This window comes from Argiope bruennichi, chromosome 2 (genome assembly GCF_947563725.1).
Source record: "Argiope bruennichi chromosome 2, qqArgBrue1.1, whole genome shotgun sequence".
In the NCBI taxonomy this organism is placed as follows: domain Eukaryota; kingdom Metazoa; phylum Arthropoda; class Arachnida; order Araneae; family Araneidae; genus Argiope; species Argiope bruennichi.
This window is the reverse complement of record NC_079152.1, coordinates 67,193,106-67,218,684: the sequence shown is the minus strand read 5'-3', so window position 1 is coordinate 67,218,684 and position 25,579 is coordinate 67,193,106. Positions and strand designations below refer to the sequence as shown.

Here is a 25,579-nt window from a genome sequence, read left to right as displayed (position 1 = left end):
TTTTTCTCAGAAAAGTTTCATCTAGACGAATATTTTCATAGTTTTTAAAACGGAAGTAACTAATTTTATCAAAAGTTTATGAAATAGAAATAAAATGAAATTTAAAAATGGTAAATAAAAGTAATTTAATCCCAAAAATTGATAAATTTTAAAAATATATTTAAATTTATAAATTCTTTTTGTTTGTGTGAACGAAATCTTATGAAATCGATGCCTTTGGCAGAACCATGCTTGATAAGATTTTAGAAAATTCATTTTCAAATGATTCCTGAAGCATTGGAAACGATTTAGATATCAATTCCTTTCCACCATTGTTACCTCATAATATAAAACTCGTATTTTTTTTTTATTTCTTTCAGACGTAACAATGATTTTTTTAAGAACAATCAATTCAGTTATATTATCTCTTTATATAAAAAAAAGCTACAGTACATGGTGCGTCAATTTTATTATTAATTGTCGAATGACAACAGTTAAATATAAAAGAAAACATCATATGAATTTCAGACTACTTTATTCATTGAACATTTTTACAACTGTACTGAATCAAACGCTTCGCTTAACTAATTAATGGAGCTGCAAATTATTACCAGAAGTGCTCTGAAAGTTCTCCATGTCTCCAAAGAGGATAATCAGTCAAAGGAAAGAAGATGTAAAAGAAACAAAAAAATAGGCTTCAAACAAAAAGTTCAACCAAGCGCAAAAGTACGCTTTATGCTATCAGATAAATAATCGTTGTTAGACTAACTGTACGGTTTCTCGACAATCGCATCAAAATCGTGCTAATCGTCCAAAAACTCTCTAAAAGTCTGCAATCCTGGGTGTATACCAGAAATGTTAACAAACGGCTTTTAAAGTTGCAATCAAAAATTGCCACGATTACAGTTGGCGAAGGAATCGCTCAAACATTTTTTCAATTTTGGCGTTTATATATCTTAAGTCTATGCCCATGATAATCTTAAGTCTAACCGTAATCGCTATGACTTGCCTTCGGAATTTGATACTCATATCTTTAAAAACAGATATCTTATAAAAAAAGTGCTTTTTCTTTTACCTTAAGATTAAAAAAATATATATCTTTTTAATGGTATAAATTTCATTTTCGTACAATTTTTCATTTCACTTTAATAATTTTTAAAATTCAGTTTGATATACTTTCAGAAACAATTTTTTACGGTATTCAAACTCTCCATCAAAGCTTTCAACCACATACTTCTGCCAACCATACAATCAGTAATAGGATTTTCCTTTCTATTCCTATTTCATAATATATACGTTTTGTAAATTGCAGTAAGCTGTTTAAATTGAATTCATGTGTTTTAGTCGCTTTAAATAACTCGATGAAATGGTTTTTTTTGGAAGAAATGCATTCTATATTAATGATTTAATAGACTAATAAGTTAATAATATAGCGAAAAAACTGGTCACCAATGGCGGCTAGTTATAAATTAATTTCAAAATCTTTAAAAAAATCCATGCGTTATTAAATTATATAATGAATTGAACTTTCTTCACTATGTCCTACTGTTACCAAATAAGTGTTACAGTTAGAAAACCCTAAATAATATATAGCTATAAATTCATTATTAGGAAAGAGTAGTTTCAAAGCATTGGGAAATTCAGTACGAATCTAACTTCCTACCTTCCCAACTATCGTTTCAATATACATCTACTACCTATTTACTTCTCCTCGTATCATTTAATTCCACCAACCCATTAGAAACGTCAGCCTTTAAATTTTCTTCCATTACCGCTGAAAGAAACCTATCAAATATCCACTAAAAAGACGATATACTCTCAACAAGAATTTTATTGACTCGAAAGACGAATGACCGACCATTTATCAGAACGAGCCAAACTTACCCCACACTCCCGAGACATGCCATCGATATTTGCCTCACCTGAAACGAAATTTATGGAGTGCTTTTTTTCTCTCTTCCCCAGATATCTGTTCCACCCAGCAGTGCGATTTTTATGCAGTCTGCGAAAGCTTTGGCGGAGGGGAGACCCGGTGTGTATGTCCAGAAGTATGCATCAAGGTAAGCTGACTGGTGACTATAAAACATTGATTAGAACGTTTATGGCCGAAAGCTTTCTATTAACAGAACAAGGTGCTGTCTATTTTGCCGGTAGGATGCTTCATAGAGCAATTTTTCAATAATAAAGGGTCTTTTATTTGCCATGGGTGTGTTTGTTATCTTACGTAAGTCTCTTTTTAGGATAACGGTTATTGCGTTTGAAATAATTCCGTGTGCTTTGATCTAAGTGTAAACTTAAGTGCATTTTAGCTGTTGATGGATATGTGTAAAAAATATGACTCGATTTAAACATTACGTTAAGTAATAGAATTGAGATTACTAAAATTTGGAGATAATGTCTTACATCAATCACTTAAGTATAGATTTTTTAAAGTGGTTTCCTTCCTTCACTTGAGTAACTTAAGAGTAAACTTAGAAATAAGGTTTTATACTTGAATATAAGGTAGATAGGAATTCGATATTACGCGTACGAGACGTTAGTCGCAATTCATTGTAATTAAGTAAATTTTTAACAACCGGCTTTCTATCAACAGAACATTGCGTCGTGTATTTTGCCGACGGAATTCAAAGAGCCTTTTTAATAATAAAGGATATTATATTTACCAAGAGTATATTATCTTGCATAAGTCTTTTTCTAGGCTAACGATTATTTCGACTGTAAGCGAAGTAGCGCCATTCTTTTCGATTGAGATATGTAGTTAAGTGTATTTTAGATGCTGATATATTTGTTCAGGAAATATAGCTCAATTTCAATTCAGCATCGAGATCAACTAGAAGCTAATGGAAATGGGAAACTGAGTCATTTACTAATCACTTTTATGAAAGGCTAGTAGATAGTTGAGAAAATAAATAAATAGTGTAAAGTGGATATATAAATACAGAAGACGTTGACGTGACAAATCTTCCTTTCCCGATTTAAATATGTTTTCATAAATAATATTTTTTCAAATCAAGCAATTTAATGAATAGGAACAGCTGTTAATAAAAGTCTTATTAACTATTTGTCAGTAACATGGCTCAGGCAACATATTTTTAATCAACGAAGAACTTTACATTCGACATTCAAAACATCATACTTGCATGATTATTTAGTGATAATAGATACTGGATTCGAAATAGCATCATGATAATCACAAAAAAGTTATCCCCCCTTTTCCTATGCATTCGGAGTTGATCTGAAAGATTATCTCCACCTTAGCAGAAGACGATAATTGAAGCTCGGGTTCTAATATCCAAGACAGAAACAGCCGTATTCATCCTCACAACCTTACCCTTTTCGTTGGAGATCGTTCCTGTTAGTGGAGGTAACTCGAACCCACAGCAATACTATATCCACCAAGCAGCGTTAGTTCAATTTTAATGTAGAAGAAAGAGAAAATAAGTTCAGCGAACTCAACGGAATATAATGAAAATACCTTATTCTCTATTATTTAAGCATATCATTGGTTGTCTTTGTAAACAAATACAACATATACATTATATCAAATAATATAGAAATTTGCATTTGATATAAGATTATATTCGTCATATTTTTTATTTCTTATTTGAATTAAATTATAAAAATTGCGAAACTTTTTTTAAAAATTTAAAAAAAAAATTTTTTTTAACTTATTTCATAAGTATTTCAGAATTATAATTACGAATTTAAAAACTATAGAAGATAATCAACTATTTTTAAGAATGATCTCTATTTCATAACAAAGAAATATATTTTTTTAAAAATTTAGCTTTTGTTTCTCATTTTTAAAACCTAATCTGAAATATTATCAATATCATTTTAATATAAAAATAAGCAAAAAAAAAAAAAACATTTATCATACCAATCTTAAACTTAAATTTTTATTCGTAAATGAAGATATGATGCAATTTATGTTTCACTTAAAAATTTATAAAAATTTAATTTAATATATTAATTTAATTTAATATTATTAATAATTTAATTTAATCTGAATTTAATTAATATATTATTAATAATTTAATCTCAATTTAATTTAATATACTATTAATAATTTATTAATTTATCAGTAATTTATTAATTTATTAATCAGTTAGATAAAGCCACTTTTTTTGTACTAATAAAAGAATATTTTTAGAATGCATTTTTTTGGGCTAAAAAAAGAAAATATTACAAATGTTAGATTTCCAAATAAGAAAAAATAATTAATGTATATATATATATATATATATATATATATAATATAATATATATATATATATATATATATATATATATATATATATATATATATATATATATATATATATATATATATATATATATATATATATATATATTACTAGTTTTTGAAATATAGGAAAAGAATGAACTCAATAAAATAGTTTTTGTGCCAAAAATATTGAACTTTTAAATGAATAATGCTCATAACTCTTTTAAAGTAATTTAGGTTTTCGAAGAACGTTTTTAGACTGGTTGTTCATTTTGGAGAAGGATATTTTTGAATTATTATTTGTTCTTTTTCGTCCAGACTTCAATTAGAAATGCTTTTAATAAGTAAACAACGAATGCCAATAAATTAAATGCTATGAAAATAAAATTCGTTAATTTACATATTCAAATTAGAATAAAAACAAAACTTTCTTCCAAAATAATAATGCATAGATTATTTTTTGTTTGAAAAGATAGCGAAAACGATATAATCGAAAAATAAATCTTCCGAACTTAAATGCACTTTTTAATGTGATAAAACGTGCGAGAATTATAAAAAATAATTTTGAGATGAATAAGTTTACAAATCAATAAAAATTATTAAGAAATATTTACAGAGTGATTCATAAAGAACTATACACTTCCCAAATGCTGTAATAGAGTAAAAGTCAAAGGCACGAACCACCTTAGCGAATCGCAAGGAGATGTACTCTTAAAGTACATCTCCTTCCTAGACAGAAGTCACATAGGCAGAAACATGTGTATCATGTGACTAGTCAGTCGAATTGGTGTCGTCTGAAGGCCTTTTCTATCCTTCAATTTAGAAAAACGGAATCCGGAACTATTGTGCAATGCATTTTCGATCATCATTCGGAAAAGAAGTTCCAATTAGAAAATTTACATAATTATTAATGGCATGGAAAATTTAAAATTATGATTGTTTTTGCAGAAGTTTAAGTCCTGGACGACTGATTGTATCACAAGAAGTCGTTATTCAACGAAGCCCAGATAAATCAACGTAGAGGATGAGTCGTTTCTCAGCCTACCGTCTGGAGAATTTTGAGAACGAAACTGAAAACGATTCCATACGAAGTGTAGATTGTTGCAAAATCTGAATAACAGACAAAAACGGTAGGCAGCTCCGTTTTGAAAATAATGATTTTGCCGATCACTTAGTTTTCATTGATGAAGCAGCATTTCATATCAGTGGGAAGATACAAAAGTGCAATGTTCCCTTTTGGGGATGAGAAAACCTCAAATTCACAGTGCCAACATCTGCGAGATTAACTTAGGTTAAATTTGTTCTGTGCAGTGTTTAGAAAGAAAGTGTACGACCATTTTAAGGGGTCACACATACAATATAAGCAACTGTCTCTTGAAATAACCTTATACAATCTGTTACAGGTGACATATAATATCTTACATTGTTCTTGATTTATAGTGCATTGAAACTGTATACTTCTTTATGAATCCTTTCTTTTAACAGGTTGATGCACCTGTCTGTGGAACAGATGGAATTTCTTATCCTAATGAGTGTGAGCTCAGGGTCGAAGCTTGCAAAAAGAGGCAATATATTGCAGTTGCTACAAAGGGTCCATGCGGTAAGCGATGATACATCATTATTATACATAATTATAGGCTGAACTACAATCTCTAAATTTTATGCTGCGAACAAAAATGCAGTCTATACTATCTCTAAATTTCATGATGATCTAAATTTTGACTGTTGAGCCCCTAAATTTAGCAACTACTAACTTTTTTCGTAGTAGGTAATGAATATTTTGCTGTTTTCGAATACTTTAATTAAATTTTTAATTAATTAAATATTAACAGAAATGATAATTTCCGAATAATTTTATTCAAAAAATCATTTTTACTCATCTTTTAAAAAAAAGCTTTCTAGAAATGTTATTTTTATTCCATGCTCTAAACGTATTAAATTTTTAAACTATTTTTGCGAATATTTTATAGCAAAAATTTTTAATTTTTTTCAGTCATTGAACTTATATACGCATGCAAAGACTATATTAAAAAGATTTTTGCTTGTGCGCATTATAATTGTATAATTAACAGTGAATTTTCAAGAAGAATAAAAACAGACGAATGAAACCTAAAACTTTATCCTTTCACGATATTTCGAATTTAAGAGTTAATTTCCTTTAAATTGTTAACATAATAATTGTTGTCAATGCCATTCCCAAGCCAACCAATCAGAGCTAACCAGAATTGACATCAGCTGTTCTGTTTTCACTTTTTATATATGTACAAGAAACTTCTTGATGTAATGTTGTGTACGTTTCAGATTTTGCAATTTCGAAATTATAAGATATAATTTAAAAATTTATTAAAATTTAAAATTAAAAATTTAAAAAAAATTATTAAAAAACTATTTATAGGTAAAAAAATTTTAAATCAAAAATTTATTTATGCAGTCTTCACGGCTAAACAGTTTATTTCTATATGATACTTATAGTCATTTTCAGTATTTGTTTTTATTATAGGTTCTATAATTTGCTCATATAAACGCATTTTTTGGAGAACACATATTAAAAGATCCTTTGTAAACAGGGCTGGTTTTCTTAAATATAGCTTTAGGATGTAATTAAGGCAATAAAAGAAAGAAATTGCAAGGTATATCCTGCCTTTGATAGATTTCCCCCAAAATTTGATCAAATATACACTTTGGGCAAGTTATCGTAAGATAAATTTCACTCATCCAGTTTGCAAATTTCTGAAATCACTGTATTCATGCACTAATTGGGAAACACCCAGCTATAATCCTAAAAATTCCTTTTTTTTTGTTTCAGTGGGTACTGAAATTTTTAAATTTATCGAATCTTTATTACCTCAAATTTTCTCTACATGCAAATAAGAGAAAGTAAAGATATATAAATGCTGTCTGTTTACTTTATCTTTTGCACATGGTTAATGCAAATAAATGGAAAATTAGTAAATAAAATTGATATTTTGCACATTGTGAATTGCCTTTTGTAGCATTTTTTTCACATATGAATATAAATATTCTTTATTTCTTAATCCATAAATGTTTATATGATTTTATCATTTTCAGATTTGTGTGAACGTGTGCATTGCAAGTATGGTGCAAAGTGTGATAATGGGCGTTGCGTTTGTCCCATTGACTGCCCTAAATTTTATGAGTTCGTGTGTGCCACTGATGGTAAGACTTACATCAACGAGTGCGAAATGCAAAGAGTTGGTTGCCAGAAGAGCAGAGATCTGAATGTTCAGTTCTATGGCACATGTGGAGAGGCAACAGACGGTTCCGATGCTAATGATGGTACATTAAAAAAATTAATATTTTAACTGTTTTATTTGATTTTTAAAAATATGTTTTAATATTTTTTATTACATTTCTTATTTATGCTAAAATTAATTGAAATTAATGAATTATTAAATAACATTTTAAAAAATGTTCTATGCAGTTGTCAATTGGATTTTTTAAAATGATAGATTTTTTTTCTGGCATTAGGACCATTACATGCCAAACGGTGGCAACCTCCTATTATTTTAAAATATAAAAATTAATTCATTAGAAACAATTCGAAATTCAAAAATCAAAAAAAGAACGAGCAAAATGCGATGAGAAGTCAGATAATGTGCATAAAGTCTTTCAGAAGCAATTTATTCTGAGAAAGAAGCATTTAGGATATTCATATGTAATATTGTTACGCAAAATTAACGCGAAAATCAGGATTCAGACGAGTAAGATTAGAGCACTGATCAGGATTTATCAATTATTTCATTTAGTTCTTAATTATTTAATAAAATAACTGGTTTAAATTTATTACTTATTGCATTGAATTTCCAGTTATAAAACGAAGTAACTTATATTGCAGGAAAGTATAGACGATGCAAGTCACAACGATTATCTACTTGGTGACAATAAAGCCCATTTGAACTGTTTAATGTCGGAATCTAGATTTCGCTTACATTTTTTTCCTCTGATTGACTGGCTGTTTATTTGACACTGCAAACTCTTTTCCGATAATAATATTTTATAATATTTAGCAGCTTCAAGCATTAAATTGAATGCTATAAAAATAAGCTGTAAAAGTGTTCAATAAAGTAGTTCGAAATGTCCGTACGATACTTACATTTGACTGACGCCATTCGGCGACATTAAATTATACACACTGATTTCTGTTCTACATTCGTTAGCATAATATACACACAGAGTGTAGAAAAAGCAATGATACATATTCATAACAGTTTTTTCTTTAATTTAATAGATTTACCGGCGCTGAAAGAGAGGAAAATCAGCAGTTGTCAGGATAAGCAATGCAAATATGGTGGTATTTGTGATTTCAACCATGAAGGAGTTCCATTTTGTGTCTGTACCTTCCATTGTCCGAGCATCAAAGAGCCTGTTTGCGGATCGGATGGACGAATGTACGACAACGAGTGCAGGATGAGGGAAGAGTCTTGCTTACTTCAAAAAAGAATAGAAACAGCAGCCCGAGAAGTTTGCATTGGTAAAAATGATTTAATGCTTAGTCATGCGCAATTATCTCTCATTCAATATAGGCTAAATTACGATGTTTTATTTTCTGACGAGATCTGCAGCTTATCTTTAGAGTCTAGCTCTTTTTTCATGATTTGTAGAACTACTATATTATTAATTGGCCTCTATCCTTCAGAATCAATGCCTCTTCCCTTATATATATAATCAAATTATTATCTTTCATATCCTTATCTATTGTTTCACGAATGTGATGATTGAATGTCTGTTTGTACGTGAATGTGAAGATTGAATGTCTGTTTGTATGTAAATGTGAAGATTGAATGTCTGTTTGTATGTGAATGTGAAGATTGAATGTTTATTTGTATGTGAATGTGAAGATTGAATGTCTGTTTGTATGTGAATGTGAAGATTGAATGTCTGTTTGTATGTGAATGTGATGTCGCTTTGTTCACGTATGTGATTGTGATGTCTTTTTGTATTGCCAATGAAACATGATAAAAATGGTTAATCTTACGGATCAATATCAATTGAAATCATAGATATTATATTCTAATGTTTTAGAAAAAGGGAAAAGTCATTTTAATGTTGCCTCAAATAATATAGAAAGACATTTTGAAAGCTTAATCTTTCGTTATTTAAAAATATATGTAATTTGAAATATTATTGTATGCTTTAAAACTATTTCTATTTATTTAAAAAAATATATCAGTTCATTTACACTAATCGATTGCGATATTGAATTTTTTAATTAACTTCATCCCTATATGCCAGTGGTGGGCAGATTTTTTCAGGGTACGGGCTGCTTCAAATTTTTTCAATTTGTTGTGATCCAACCAATGGCTTAGGTGTGCTGAGCTAAAAAAAGCGTACAATATTTATTATAACTTGATGATAAATGCGGAATATATGCTTACCAGCATAACTACAAACATAATAATAATAGCAAAATACAAACATAAAAATAATAGCCGTCGGTGTTTCATAAATATGTTTCTTTTAGTTTGCGTGTCTTAGGTCTTAGTAAAGGCGGTCACCCTAAAATGTCTTGATGGTTCACCGGTCGATAGCGATCGACATAATGCTAAAAAATATCTATACTAAATGCGATACTATATATACTACTTCGCATATCTATACTATATGCGAATAACCGTTTTTTTGGAATTATCTTTTGTTGGTAGTAAGTCATTTAATTCCCATTTTTCATTAATAATTTTTTTTCATTCTTTTATATTGGCTAAATGTGGTTCTTTAATAGAATTATTATATTTTTCGTTTTATAATCTAAAATGAAGTCATCCAAAAACTTATATTTTGATATAAATGTAGCCTGTATTCCATAAACATCCAAAGCATTTCATGGACTCTTTAATGAATTAATGTTGTGGAACATTTCCAAATCAATAAGCGCTATTTAATTAGTTAATTACGAGGTTTTAACTTACTCTGAGACTGGCAGAGCTTAACATACCCAGCTGTTATATTTTTAAAATAAATCTTTTGCTAATAGGTGACTTTAGAAACTTGTAAAAAATGACACAAAATTGCACCTACGATGATAAAAATGTAATACATCTTTTATTTCTCTCAGGAGAAAACTGAATTACCTGTCACTAAATGATTCTTTGACCTGGAGGGTATTTATTAGGAATGAAGTAATTACAATTAAATAGAATTTGCTCTTCATAATAGTCTGATAATGACAATCTTCTATAATGTAACTTGTATTATCAGCTCTTTTAAATTGGAAAAGAGAATAATCATTACTTTTTCTTTCTTTTTTTTTTGCTGATTTCTTTTTTAGTCTTTTTTAATATCAGTTCATCAGATTGAAATTTATGAAGTGTTTTTTTTCTTTGCTGCGGATTCGAAAGTTCTAAAACTTCATGATAGAATTGGGTTCAATGGATGTATAAATTTTTTTACTACTGATTAAATAATTTCGATATCCAGCATTGTCTGGGGATGTGCATAATATAATTTTGATTCATTTCAATCCTGAAGGAGACACTTAAAATTATTTTCTGTACAAATGCGAGTACAGTTTTAAAAATGAAGACTTAACATAACGAATAAAAAACAGATCTTTAGGATATCCTAAAATTCTAAATTAATATCTTTAACATGAATGAAATTAAATACACTATATATTTATATAGGAAATTTAATAAAATGTCAAACATACACCTTCGCTAAAGTATCAAATGATTAATACTTTATAATATGATAAATGTGAAAAATGCTTAGAAATCCTCTAAGTAAAAATCAAAAATCACATTAGCAAAATTTGTAGTTTTTGCTTAGTTTGTATTAATTTATATTAATCGAAATTTCATTAAGTAATTTTTGATTTTGATACTTAAACGTTCACCACTTTAAAACTTCCTTTTATTAGTCCTCTTCTATTTATAAGAAGTTCGAAGCTTATCTTAAAAAATCAACTGACAAGATTATTACAAGTCCTCCATTCTGTTGGCATCACCAATATGAGGGCTAACGCCACTGCAAACAGAAGATAGGATTATACATCCAATTTCACAAAAAAAGTTCCACAAAATTGTCATCAATGCTCGTAATGCATTAATTTTCTTTTTTCATTCACATATCAATATTTAAACCTTTAGTCATCACATGCAGGAAATTTCAAGAAAACTATCACTTTCTAGTCTACGAATTGGACAAACGGAAAATGCTGTAACAGCAAATAATTCAAACTCGAGATTTTGACGAATCTCCTTGTCTTCAATTGTCCCTATGTTTGAAAAGCAAATTTTTGGCATTATGTCCGTTTGTCTCTCTGTGAACACAACACAAACACACTTTGAGTTAGAAAGTGAAATTTGGTATATGGTTTGTGCATCAAATTTGCAGATTTCTATCAAATTATGAACGAAATTCAATTAGATTAAGTTTGTTTGTCCCAGTACAAAGAATTCGATAACTATAAAAAAGTGAATGACTACATGGATAAAATTTCCAATACAGGTTTAGTATCTAAAATATTGATATAGTATAAATTTTATCCAAATCTATCAAAGTATTATCGCTTTGTACTTTCACGTGCAAGTATATGCAATAATTTAGTAATGCAATGACTTAAATAAATGAAATTTGGTTTGAGATTTTGTGACTTCATTTGTTGGTCTAAGTCATATTTTGGGTTCAATTGGTAGGAAAAACAGTGCCCAAAGTATATATTCTATTTCCTGGTACTTGTATATTAACTATATCCTAGTGATTTAGCACCAAATAAAAACTGCCAAAGATCGCACTCTAATAAGTTCTTCCGTAATTACTTTTCTTCAATAGCCCTCGATAAATAATAAGACACAAATACATTTACTAGATAATATGCGAGAACGTTTCGGAAAGACCACTACCATTGATTTACTGAAATATTCAACTGCTGTAAGAAATTAACATTCTATTAAACTCTCTTCTCTGCTGACCTGGGTGAACACAGGTATCCTAAGCCACAAATAAGTGATTACTTTCTTCAAAAGCAGTAGACAATAATTTCATCATATCATCATCTGTATATTTCCGGTACCCATGATGAGACAGATCTCATCTTCTTTCAAACTAAATACATAACTCTTCTTAGAGTAATTGTCTGAACCAACCTACGAGCATTGATTTGAGAACTATCCAGCTTAAGTTTCTCCCAATTATTTCATCGTGATCTGAATAGCACTGAAATTTGATGTGATTATGAATTTTGTTTGTTTGATTAAAAAAATTATTTTTATTGCTGATAGATACTATGTAGAAAGAGCTTTTATAGTATAGTTTTTTTTATCGTGCTATTAAAAACGCTGGCCAAGTCTTAAAACTGCAGCTTGTTTCACTAGTTATGCTTGTGCAACGAAAGAAAAAATTGCGGTGGGAAAAAAATTCTTATTTTTCTCATTTATATTTCCTGTTTTTGTGTAAGAAATGTTATTTATCAGGTGAGTTCATTTTATAAGGAGGCAGAGTTAAAATTATTCATTTCTCTTTCGTCAATTAACTATTAAATAAATAATCAAATTTAAAAATCAAATCAAATATTTATTTATCTTTGTTGAGATATTTAAAAATTTATTAAAGAATGCATGCTAAAATATCCGATATTGAAAAATACGAATTCTGTGAAGTCAGACGTGAAAAAGAAAAAACGCGACTAGGAAAATTTAAGTTCAAACGCTTCTATTTCTTTTGAAATCAATGTTCGGGGTTTCTTTTTTTTTTTTTTTTTTTTTTTTTCAAAATGAAATGTTGGTAAAGTATGTCTATAAAATACATCGAAGTCAGGAAACAAATCAATTCCATCTCTAAGGTAAATTACCGCTTTCAACTTACGTTTCTTCGAGAAAGGTTATCGAGTCATTTATCCGAAGTCGATTCAAATTGTCGGAAGCTGTTAACGGTTTTTGAAGTATAATTAACGAAGATATCGACCGGAAGTTTTTTTTTTTAAGATTTATCTGAAGACTTTCTGGTAGTAGTAAATTTAAATTTTTAATTAGCTCCATTAATTTTAAATTTAAAACTAGAATTTAAATTATTTTCTAAATAAATATATATAGAAGGAGAAGGTTGTTTAATATTGTATATCATTTCTTTAAAAACTAATTTTTTAACGACTGATCACTAACCGAAAAAAATGAAATAAATTTATAAAATAAAGTGAAAAAAATTATATTAATAATAACAATTTCTAAATTTCAACAGTATTCAAATTCAGTATCAAAATTTCAACAGTATTTTATTCCGATTTATTATATTTTTATAAGTGTGGTACCAAAAGCATCTTGAAAAACGTTACTGTACAGATTACATAGCTAATATGCATATTAACTGATTTGCTCAATTGAAGTGCAGAAGCAAGAGTTTCCCTCATTATCACTAATGTTTGCCAACAGATTCTAAACCCGTCTGCGCTTTTGCGCATGCGATTGAATGGGTTTAATTTGGCAAAATAGGAGTGAAAGGAAAGAGGAAAGGAGGAGATGTTTAAATTTAACAATAAAGTAAATTTCGGAAATGGAGCATGTTACCGCTTCGTTGGCTCTTTTTGTTAAAGAATATTGCAACCATGCGCTGACTTGGCTTCAGCGATAAATTTTATTGTAACCCTGCTGACATGGGATCAGCTTTCAAAACAGTTTCGTACTGTGTCGTTGCGGGGTCGGTGAACCTCAATGAAATAAAAAGTTGGCTTTCGAATTGTCGTTTGATTTTAAATAAGATTACAGTCCACTTATTAAAAAAATTGAAATGAACCAGCTTAAACTTATGGTAAATTCGTACCAGAGCATATCCTTCCATGTGTCACCCCTTAGTGAAATAGAGCCGCCGAAAAGTGGCCGTTTCAGAATATTGAAATGGACAATAGGTAATATGCACATAAGCGGCTTCCGTATCGTTAAAATTCAAAAGTTTGTTTCTCTTATTTCCTGTCTCCACTCCTTCTCCCTCTTCCTACACTTTTAGCATGGTTTTGCCAGCGTCTGGTTATCGTCTGTTGCTTTTATTTCTTATAATTGCATAACTAATGTTGTTTTCAAATTCATTTCTACATATAAGCGCGTAGGGGTTTCAAAAAAATGTGATTGCAAATCTAAATGTACCAAGAATAAGTGTGTTTGTCGCAAATCTAAATATATGCAATTCGAAGTATCACCAATCTTTAGATTGCACTAATAAGTAAGCGTAATTTTATCATATGTTTCTCAAATTTATTCCCTTAATTGTAATAGTACGTTAAACAATTTGATTCTTTTTATTATAGTTTTACAATTGATTCATGATGCATTCTATCAAAAATTGATTGGTTATTTGCTGGATTGTATTAACGTGATTCTTTAGATATCGAAAAATAAATTAATTTAAGCGGATAGAAACGCTGCTGTTGTTTCTAGTAAGGATCTTATTTTCGTTTTAACAAGTGTCTGGTTGGTAATATGTAGATTATCTAGGTAATTCGAAGATTTTTTAGGTAATTTGAGAAATTAAGCAGTTTTCCACACTTTAATAGATTACCCTAGTTAATGTACAGATTAATTAGCTGGCTAATCTGCAGATTAACTGATTTCTGCACTTCAGCCGTAACATATATAGAATTGAAAGAAAAAAAAAAAGATATTGTTTTATGTTATAGCTAAGGAGAGGAAATTATGTACATCAAATTTAAATTAACAGCATAATACACAATATATTGCAAATATAAATTTTGTCAAAAAAAAAAAAACCCTTTTTCTCAATGTATGTACAGAAATTTTTTAAAAAAATTGCTAGAAAATACATGTTTATTTTTTTTAGAATGTTTGATAGATTTTATCACATTGTCGAACTGAAATATTTGTCAAGAAAAAGACTTTGTTCGGAAATAATAACGCCATAGTTATAAGTCACAAGTTAAATGTCTGTAATACGTCACAAAATTTGTATATAATTTAAAACAACTATCTTTGCATTAGTACATTAGATTATTTCTAATGACACAACAAGTTCTGAAATGTTAGAAATTTAGTTTGCAATATGTTCTTTGCTGTAAAACATGCAATTTGGAAGTAATTTAGCTTCTTTTATTTTAAGCGTAACTTATTCAGATTTAATGAAGTTAAAGAGTATATATAATTCATAATCATAAATGTAAATTTTATGCATTTTCGCTCTCTTTTCTAGTATATTGTCTGTCTTAGCGGAATATATGAATCGCCACAAAGAAAAACAAATTTCAGATTAAAGAGAATTAATTAAAATATGTTATTCGAAGTCTTGTTTAATGAAATTTTCAATATATTTCAACAAAAAGAATTTAAAATTTTATATCTTTCAAGTCGTCGAAGGCAGCACAAAGTTAAATAATAACGAGGATTATAAAAATTAATTATTAATTACATCATGCTATTTTTACAAGTAGCATGATGTTTTCATAATATTTTAGCCGGGCTAATGCAATTATAGCTTTTTTACTCCCGTCACTCCATAAATTCCTAATCTGAAATGAATGAAGTCTGCATTTTTAATGTATTAAACAGTTGCATTAAATTAGCCGTCTTTGGCGACTGGTTTGTTCGCTTAGATTATTGATTCTTTATTCTGTTAAATTATTAATATGGATGCAATTCTTTAAAAAAAACAATTTCATTTGTAATTTAATGAACTAAACTACTTGACTGAAACACATGAATTCGATTTACAGAGTTAAAACAAATAACAAAGTGCAATATTAAATAAAAGCGGAAGTGGAAGTCCTACTACGAAATGAATGATTGCCAAAAGTTTGTGTGTGAATGTTTTGATAGAGAGTTTTAATTCCATAAAAATATTGTTTCATTTAGTGTATCAAATTAAATCAAAAATATCATTGAAATTCAATGAAAAATTGTACGGCAATATGATTGATATAATTAAAAAGGTAATTTTTTTTGGTTTTAAAATAATTCAAAAAGCATTTTTATATTATCTTAAAAGATAATATAAAAGGGATAATTATATAAGATAATTGTTTTAAAAGATATGAGTATCAATTTCCGTAGGCAGGTCATAACGGTTACGGCTATAACATACGGGAGCCAAAATTGAAACATTTTGGGACGATTTCACGCCACATATAATAGTGGTAATTTTTATTACAACTTTAAAAGCCTTCTGTTGGCATTTCTGGTGTATACCCAAGATTTCAGATTTTTAGGCGAGTTCGCAAATTGTACAGACTAAGTCTATGGCAAAGGATACCGACGCGCTCTGATTGGTTTAAGCCTTGGCGTCTTTTTGACAATGTTTTGCACTCATAATAGTGCAGTTTTCGCTTACTTGGCTCAAACCTTGTACCTTTCATTAGTTTTATGGAAGATACGAGTGAATATCAACACGATCTCATTTTTATTAATATAATTGTTTTCTCTAAATATTACTAGTAATATTACTAATACTAATTAATAATAATAAATATTACTAATAATACCAGTAATAAAAGTAACTAATGTTGTTTATGCACAAAAGAATAAAAACTATATGAAAGTCATTACTCAACATATGATGCAGCAATTAAATAATTCTTATTTTTCTATGATTTTCGCGCCTTTATTAGGTAATTTATGCAGTCATTGAAACTTGTTGCTGAACGTTTGTTACTTTCCCATCCACTACATATGGGGAGATGATTCCTTAATGCCCAAAACGTATAAATATTTAAGCTTTAATGGAATATGTGATTTCGTAGCTCATTTTTTTAGTTATATCAAAATAATATTAAGAAGAAACACACACAAAAAATATTTTTAATAAATTGTAATTTTTATATTTCCTGAATTTAGGTTTCAGGATTGGATCTTTTCTGCTGTATATGTGTTCCAGATTAATATTACATGTAAACCATTAAAAATAGGCGGGGGGGGGAATTCACAAATTTTATTTATTTTTATAAAAATATATTTCGGTATGGCATCTTTTTGGCAAAACATTGCCAAAAGGATGCCAAGGCTTAAACCAATCAGAGCGCGTCGGTATCCTTTGTCATAGACTTAGTCTGTACAATTTGCGAACTCGCGATTTTTTTAGAGAGTTTTTGGATGATTCGCAGATTTTGACATGCTTGGCGAGAAATGGTGATTTTGACATACTTGGAGGGAAACGGTATATTAATCTTAAGCCTTACCATGATTACTTATCTAGCAGCGGTTAAGCCTATTTTTGTACTTGATTTCACTTTTTGTTTGAAATCTGTTTCTTGATTTCTTTAATATATTCTTTCCTCTAACTGAATGTCCTCTTTGGCGACATGGCGAACAATCACCAGAACACGGCAATTAATATTTTTTAACTCCATTAATTATCTAAGTGAAGCATTTAATTCAATGCAACTGTAAAAATATTCAATGAATAAAGCAGTCTGAAATTCGTGTGATGTTTTGTCTATATTTGGCTGCTGCCATGCGACAATTAGTAATAAGCTCTATTTTTGTACCACGTACGTTAGAGTTTTGTATATATAGATACTGAACATCCTTAGACTGCTGTTGAAGATTTTGAGTTTTCACAAATATGTATATTTTAATTTTTTTTTCTGCGTATCAGGCAGAGGTAAATTATCTTAAGTAATATATTTAAATTTAAGCAGGAAATTTAAAAAAAAATAATCCTGAGTATAATGCATCTTATGGTGTATTTTATTTTTTTAGAGCAATATTTTTTTCTTTGGCGTTATAGTTACAATATTTTATCCATTCTAATATGGTGTCTGTATAATGCAAATATAGTCAAAATTTCAAAATCATCAAAATTTGACTTATGGTAGTTTACCTCTGAAGTACAGATTTAGATTTCAAAAAGTGCTGCTGTTTCGGTGTGGAAGTTTGAAAATATGGCCGAGATGAGAATAAAAATTGTTCCTTAAAAACTTATTTGTGATATTTTATAATGATGATTTAATAAAAGCAGCTATTTTATAAATCTTTTTGGGAAGAAAAGTAGAGCAAGTAAGGAATGTGTGAATAATAGTAACACTTCCTGAAAAATTTGTGCCTAATTCTCTTGTGTGAAATTTTTTAAAAAGTTAATATGTTAAAAATTTTAAAATACTGCGGAAGATATTGAAATTTGATTTATTAAGAATGTGGTTCATCACAATCCGCCACCCGCCTCATTGGTGACCTCGGACGATGAACCTTCAACCTTCGTATAGCTGTTGGAGCGCCATCTACCCACAGCAACCCAAAGTCGTCAGACTCACTTGACGCAGCAACACAAAATCGCCAGACTCACTTGGCGCATCAGCAACAGCAACCACTCACACACGCTCGCCGAATCAAAATAAAAAAAAAAGGGGGGGAGGGGTAAGGCGCATTAAACTCAACAGCCACGATACATCACCACTCACTAGCCATATCGTTCGTCTCACCTCCGGCTCACTGGAGGGAGAGTCTGTGGTAAAAGCTTATAAGCCAGTTAACAGCTACGCTACACGATCAATTGCTTTTATATTGTGGTCACATCACTGGGCTGCGAACCACAAGGTCCCAGGTTCTCTCCTCGTTCATACCAATTCGTCACAGGAAGATATTTTATCAGTTTTATTAACCGACCAAATTTCTATCAAACATGGCCAGTGATGCAAAGAGAAATATCATTATATATAGGCAAATGTTTTGAATGACAGTGGTTTGATGAATTGATGCAATTTCTCATGTTTATGTAAATATCATAATAAAACGTCTTGGCTTGATTTTTTTTCACATTAAATGTTCGTAAACGTTCGAATATGAAAATATCTTTGATCAACGGGTATAAACTTCAGTAAGGCTTGTGAAGGATGTTCTAAATTATGCTTCTCGTGCAGTGACATAGCAAGCATAACTTTCGTCCGGGGTATAAAAGATTTTTCTGCCTCTTTGTTATCATCAGTGGTTTAAGCAAATTTAAAAAGCATCCGGGGCGTGGTATTACTTCCACATCTTGGGATATCTTATTTCCAAAAGTGACAAAAACGCAGCTATATTTTGTTCCTCTTGTGCCCTTTAAGATCGGAAGTCAGGTCATTTGTAGCCCCACTTCTGTGATTTCTCTTCTAGTTGCTACACCATTTATCGTGGAAATGTTCAAATTTCAATTGATCAAAGTATATAAATGGGAACTTTGAGCAATTCGAGGTTTTCCAAGCTACAGAAAATATTAATCATGACTAGATAAAGAAACTACATTTGCACTAACATTCTTCTTTCAAACATGCACGCCGCTGTAACTTGAAAATATTCAACACACGATGACAAATTCAGAAATTCATCAATCCTACATGCATTGGTAGATTGTTTGCGGAATTCAAATCTGGAATTCGTTATCCACCAATCTAGAACCTCGATTCTTGCTATCAGGCTACAGCTGTCGTAATGATGGCGATTTATATATCTCACACAAATATAATATAATTGTAATAAAGTATATATCCTATGTATTCTAAATAAAGTATATATAAGTATATATATTATTTAATATTATTTTTAGCAGAGTTTCTAACTTTTCATGTTTTGATTAAAACCAAAATGCCTCACTAAAATTTGATGAAAAGGTAAAAGATGCCTTTTTCTGATTTCAGAAACGTGCAGATATTTATAGATGATGCAGACAATGCTAGTGAATCCTATATTTGTAGATATTTTTAATTTTTAATTAGTTCATCAAATGCTGTAGCGCAAACGTTTGGAGAAGGGATTTCCATCTCAGATGAATTCCTCGTCATCTCATAACTGTTCAAAATTTTGTGGTTCATGGCAATTTGGTTTTGGTAAAAAACAATACTAATCTATTTTATTAATCAAACGTAACTAATCTATATCTTCTTTTATAATTATGTTCTTAATTTAAATTATATATGCAATCTTGTACCTCTACGCAATAACAGCTTTTTGTGTGTGTGTGTGTGGATATTCAGGAATTGCTCTCGGGTACTTGAAAGTGACCAGAAATTTAGCTTTAATTAAAATGCAGAAGGTGTTTACTCATTTCATGTAGTCGTAATTTTAATGTAAAATTAATACTTACTCAGTGTTAATATGATGGTATATGCCTTGAAGCAGTCCTCACAAACTAGTGATAAGCTGAAGTTTTCTTTTCAACGATTTTCTAGAGATATTAACAACACAAATTCATTGTACTTTATTTATCATCTTTTAATCACCATCGCGGTATAATAGTTGTGCGGAATTCTCTAAATGTTTATGCTAAGCCATAGATAATCAACAACTTGTGCTGTTTTCAGAAAACGCATAATTACAGAAGATGATATAGTAAATGAACCCTGAAGCGCAAGATATTTTCTCCTATCTTATGTTATTTGGCATCATCAAATAAAAACTAATGTGCTACGGTTTTGTCTTCATTTTGTTTCTTAAAATCGGAGCCTGGAGCATTCTCTTTTATTCATTGCATGCTACGCCATTGACTACTTATTCAGAAAAGTGTTTATAAAATCATTATTATAAAAAATAGAATCATTTCAACAGACCTTCCTACGCATCAACATTTAATTATTCCCAGACTTTATACAAATTCTGTCCCTTGGCAATCACTTCAACACAGGTATAAGACAGAGAAAGTATGAAAGTAAGTGACTTCACAACAATATATTGATAATAATTAAGAGTATAATAGTCGTCAAACAAATAAACTTTGTATAATGGAATGAAGTACATAAAAACTTTTACAGATAAAAATATCTTCTTCAATATCTATGCGTTTAGCTGATGAATTTTTTTCCTTTTTCACAATGGTTTGGTTTATTACATAATTAGCTCTGCAATGGTATGATAATTGAACAAATTTTATTCGTCTGCATATAACTAGAAAGGAATGCAATTTTTTAAACTTAACATTGAAATATAGTTAATAATGGGTAATAGTTATCATAATTTAATTTATATATTTAATGAAAGATTAATTGGTACAATACACATTTTTAAGAAACATACTGATTTTTAATATTTTAAATAACTATTTTAATTATTAATCATAAGGACTGAAGAGAGATAATATGTTAAGTATGCTAAACCTTGGAATCTATCTTTACACACACGCACGCACACACACATACACACACACGCACAACTTAGGCGTAATAACATTTTTTCCTTTAAATCAGTGGCTTTTGATAAAGATTTACCATTATTTAATAATCAATTGTTTTTGTTTCAGCATGATATAACATATTTTTTCTATCTTTCTCCTATTGAAATAAAGTTTATAATTTTAATTATTTCCCAAAAAAGACATTTATATTTATTCAAAATAAAAATTTTGCTTATGAATATTTTTCACAAAATAAAAAAAAAAAAATGTTTGAAATTTATTTTCCGAAATGAAAGAACCTTAGATTTGATTTGCAGTACCGCTTATTAATCGTTTTAAATTTGAAATTTAGAGTTCGAGATTTTTGCATAGCAATTCCTTATTTAGAAGGATCAAATGGATTAAAAAATTCCCCAAAATTGTGAAGCGACATTATTTCTTCTCCACATTTAGAGTTGTTGCCAGAGAAGAACTATTTATAAATGAAATAATTTAATTACTGCGTGTCTTATTAATATAGAAATTCAGGGGGTGAGGTAGCCATGAAAATACTCGATACTTTTAGCAATTCATTGCATGTTTTGATTACTGCTCGAAAAAATGTTGAATATTTTCTAGTATGATTTATGATTACATTTCAACTACAAATTGTCATAAATATTCTAAGAAATGAACCTCAACGAATTCATTTAACACCGGTGATAAAAGTGTAAAAGTGTCAAATCAGAATTTCGTGATGGCTACTGCATCGATCTCTGGTTCAATAATCGGAAAATTAATCATCAAGCTAGATCATATGTACATCTTGAGATTCAGAAATGTGAAAAATTATTTTTGTATACTCGAAAATACTCGATACTTTTAGCAATTCATTGCATGTTTTGATTACTGCTCGAAAAAATGTTGAATATTTTCTAGTATGATTTATGATTACATTTCAACTACAAATTGTCATAAATATTCTAAGAAATGAACCTCAACGAATTCATTTAACACCGGTGATAAAAGTGTAAAAGTGTCAAATCAGAATTTCGTGATGGCTACTGCATCGATCTCTGGTTCAATAATCGGAAAATTAATCATCAAGCTAGATCATATGTACATCTTGAGATTCAGAAATGTGCAAAATTATTTTTGTAAAAATCTTAGTAAGTCATTATGAGTGGAATTATGTAACTATAAGAAAGTATATGGTTATTAATTTTATTTGTCAATTTAAAATTGCTTTCCGAATCAAGTAACAGTGTTAACCCTTTCTAGAGCCGTGGGAGGTATGCTTCCCACCAAATTTATCAATCTCTGTATGAAATTATATAGGTTGGCATAAGTTGTGACAAATTTTTTTAGTAAGTCAGAAGCTTAGATGCTTCAGTTCTTTATCTCAGACAAAATGATGTGTCTTGATTTGTTACTTACTTAATTATTAACCAAATTAATTAATTAATCAAATTAAATTTATCTAATAAGCTAAATGAATCCCTTTTCTTATTCTAATTTCAAGCCTAAAAATATTTTAACATAATATGACTAGAAAAAAATGGCCCTTAAAAGGGTTAAAAAAGATTTTACTTTTTTCATAAGTATGAAAAAAAAATTACCTTTTATAATATTTATTGAAGAAAATTAATTCATATAGAAAGGACTTCCACGGTCCAGATGACACAAATTCCGTAATCATATAATAATCGAAATAAAATTTCAATAAGTATATAATTATTTTCTATCTACTTGTAGAAATATAAATTATTGAAATCGTTTCTCTATGATAATCATTGACATTTAATGGGATTTTATAACTTTCTAGGAAAAAAAATCAAAAAATTCTCTGAAATGTAAAATGAGTCTTTATGAGACGAATTTTTATTTTGTTTTAAAATATATCCTTTTTATTTTATCAAACTGATAATAGTTAAGTTCTCTTGTTATATAAAATAATTTTAAATTACTTTCTGAATTAAATATCAGTTTTAAATGGTTTCTTTTTTACAAATCTGAAGGGAAAAAAAATACTACTTTTTAAAATATTTATTCAAGAAAAAAAATCAATCAAACAGGGTTTGATTGATTTTTTTTCGTAGGAAAGGTAGTTCTAAGACTGCACAGTAACCGAAATAAAGTTTTAATTCGTATCTACTTATTTTATTTTAATTTGTAGAAATATAAACAGTTGGAAATTTTTTTCTTTGCGATATTTTTTTGACATTCAACAAAATTTTAAAATTTTCTAGAAAAAAAATCAAAAAAGTTTCTCGGAAATGCAAAATAAATTTTTGGCAGATGAATTTTTATTTTGTTAAAAAATATACCTTTTTTCATTGTATTTAAGTAATACCAGTGGTTAAAGTCTATTTTATAAGCGTGAATTTCAGCTGTGTCTAATTGATTTTTAAGACTAACTTTAAGTTGGTGCGAATCAATCTAAACAACATTTTTGATAATCGTATTCAAATTAAAAAACTAACATAAAATGAAAATCATCGTTACATTGCATTAAATAAATTGACATGGAAAGCGTTAGGAAAGGACTTGAAGATATTCTTAATTAAAGATGTTCTTACGCGACTAATTTAAAAGAGCATGTACAAAATTTGATACATTAAAATAATCAAGAAAATGATTGAAATAAATAGCATATCGAATATCATGCAAAGAATCATAAATTACTTCATATGTTTCAGATGGAGAGAAAAGATTAATGACTTACACAAGTAAAAGAAATCTGGTGATTTAAATTTGACAAGATTAATTGCAAACCTGTTTATCTTAAGAGATTATGAAGATATATGACATGCTTTCCTGTTCAATTCAAGCTGAAATCTCATTTTTATCTTTTTTAGTTTAATGTTAACATTTTTCTTTATCTAGAATAGCATATCAAATTCGTTTATTCATTTGTGATTTAGATGTTTAACATGAGAGGGTTTTTATTGCGGCAAAGAGCTTATACATTTAATAAATTCTTAACTTATTTTTTTATAAACTGTCTAGGTTTCAATTAAGTTACATTAAGTTTACAGTTAAGTTCATTAAGTTTACAGTTGCAACTTCAAATTCACTTTATAAAACTTTAAAAGTTTTATAAAGTTAGTATAACACTTTTGTTGTATTTTCAATAACTATTTTATATTCATTCTGTTTTATGAAACAGTTACAGTTACAATGGAGTCATATATGTGACGTGTTGACTTATTTCATACATGTTAATTAATACGTCATTCCGGAATCCTTCTGCAAGCAAAAAAGTATGCGAATGAAAAGGATTGATTGGAGCAGTCATTCATGACCGTGCTGGCGTCCCGGGTTCGAGTCCCGGTTTGGGCATGGTTGTTCTCCTACTTCTGTGTTCTATCTGTGAGGTGTGTGAATGTGCCCTCCTGTAAAAAGGGGTGCAAGCGAATGAATGATGCGTGAGTAGTCAAGTCGTACTTTTGGCCCTAGTTGGCTTTACGATAAAAACAAGAGGCGCTCCCCCTTAGGCTTAAATCGGCTGTCTTCGAACAGCGGGCTTGTCCGTGGCAAGTGCCGTAAGAAACAACAACATTGATGACCGTCACAGCATTGAGTGCAAATAGACAACATATACAGTTGCGTTTGTTCTGGTGTTGTAACGTTGTATGAGCTGACTGCATTTTATTAAATTGAATTGCAAAATTTTAACATTGAAACTCAATTTAACCATTACTGGATTTAAAAAATATATTTCATAAAATAAAAATTATTATTAGGTAAATATTTAAATAATGCTCTGTGTTAAGGGTTGTTATGAAATCATACGTCTTGCAGGTATATACAGAGTGATGTTCATCTAACATCACGCAAATAAATGTAAGCTTTAACTCCAAAAATAAGAGTTTGCAACTCTAGAGCAATTTGTATACTTCTCATTTACAGCATCTCACGAGAATTGATTAGTCATAATTAGCAGAAGGAAGAATAAAAAGAGCCATCCTTATTCGAAATCAGTACTAATGAGGTGCTGATATCAGTGTTGTAACACAGTTTCCTTTCAATTTTGATTGAGAATTTTAATCCAGATTCTCGTAGGCAGTCGACAGATATGCAGATTAAGAAATGTTATTTTATTTCTAGGATCGAGCACCTTGAAAAGAATTGTAAGCAAAACTGTAACTTTTTTTGTGAATTTACAGTAATTTTTTCGGAAAACATTAATAGAAAGCAATCATCATTTGTAAACAACGAGAAAAATATTGAAAAGGTGAAACTCCCTTCCAAATATAAAATAAATTTAAGAAGAAAATTAAATATTTAATTTAATATTACAAGTGTTAATTAATCTCATTTACAAGTGTTTTAATTTTAAATGCACGATCTCTAATCTAA

General features: G+C 29.1%; 1 protein-coding gene across 1 annotated transcript in view; it reads left to right on the top strand.

Annotated features, from left to right (window-relative positions):
• Window positions 1–25,579, top strand: part of LOC129959235 (agrin-like) — a 149,170-nt gene that overhangs the window by 78,975 nt on the left and 44,616 nt on the right. The window contains exons 8-11 of the mRNA XM_056072062.1: window positions 1,945–2,039; window positions 5,693–5,807; window positions 7,277–7,504; window positions 8,457–8,699. Of these exons, the coding sequence (XP_055928037.1) occupies window positions 1,945–2,039; window positions 5,693–5,807; window positions 7,277–7,504; window positions 8,457–8,699 (681 nt within the window). The remainder of the gene's footprint in view (window positions 1–1,944; window positions 2,040–5,692; window positions 5,808–7,276; window positions 7,505–8,456; window positions 8,700–25,579) is intronic.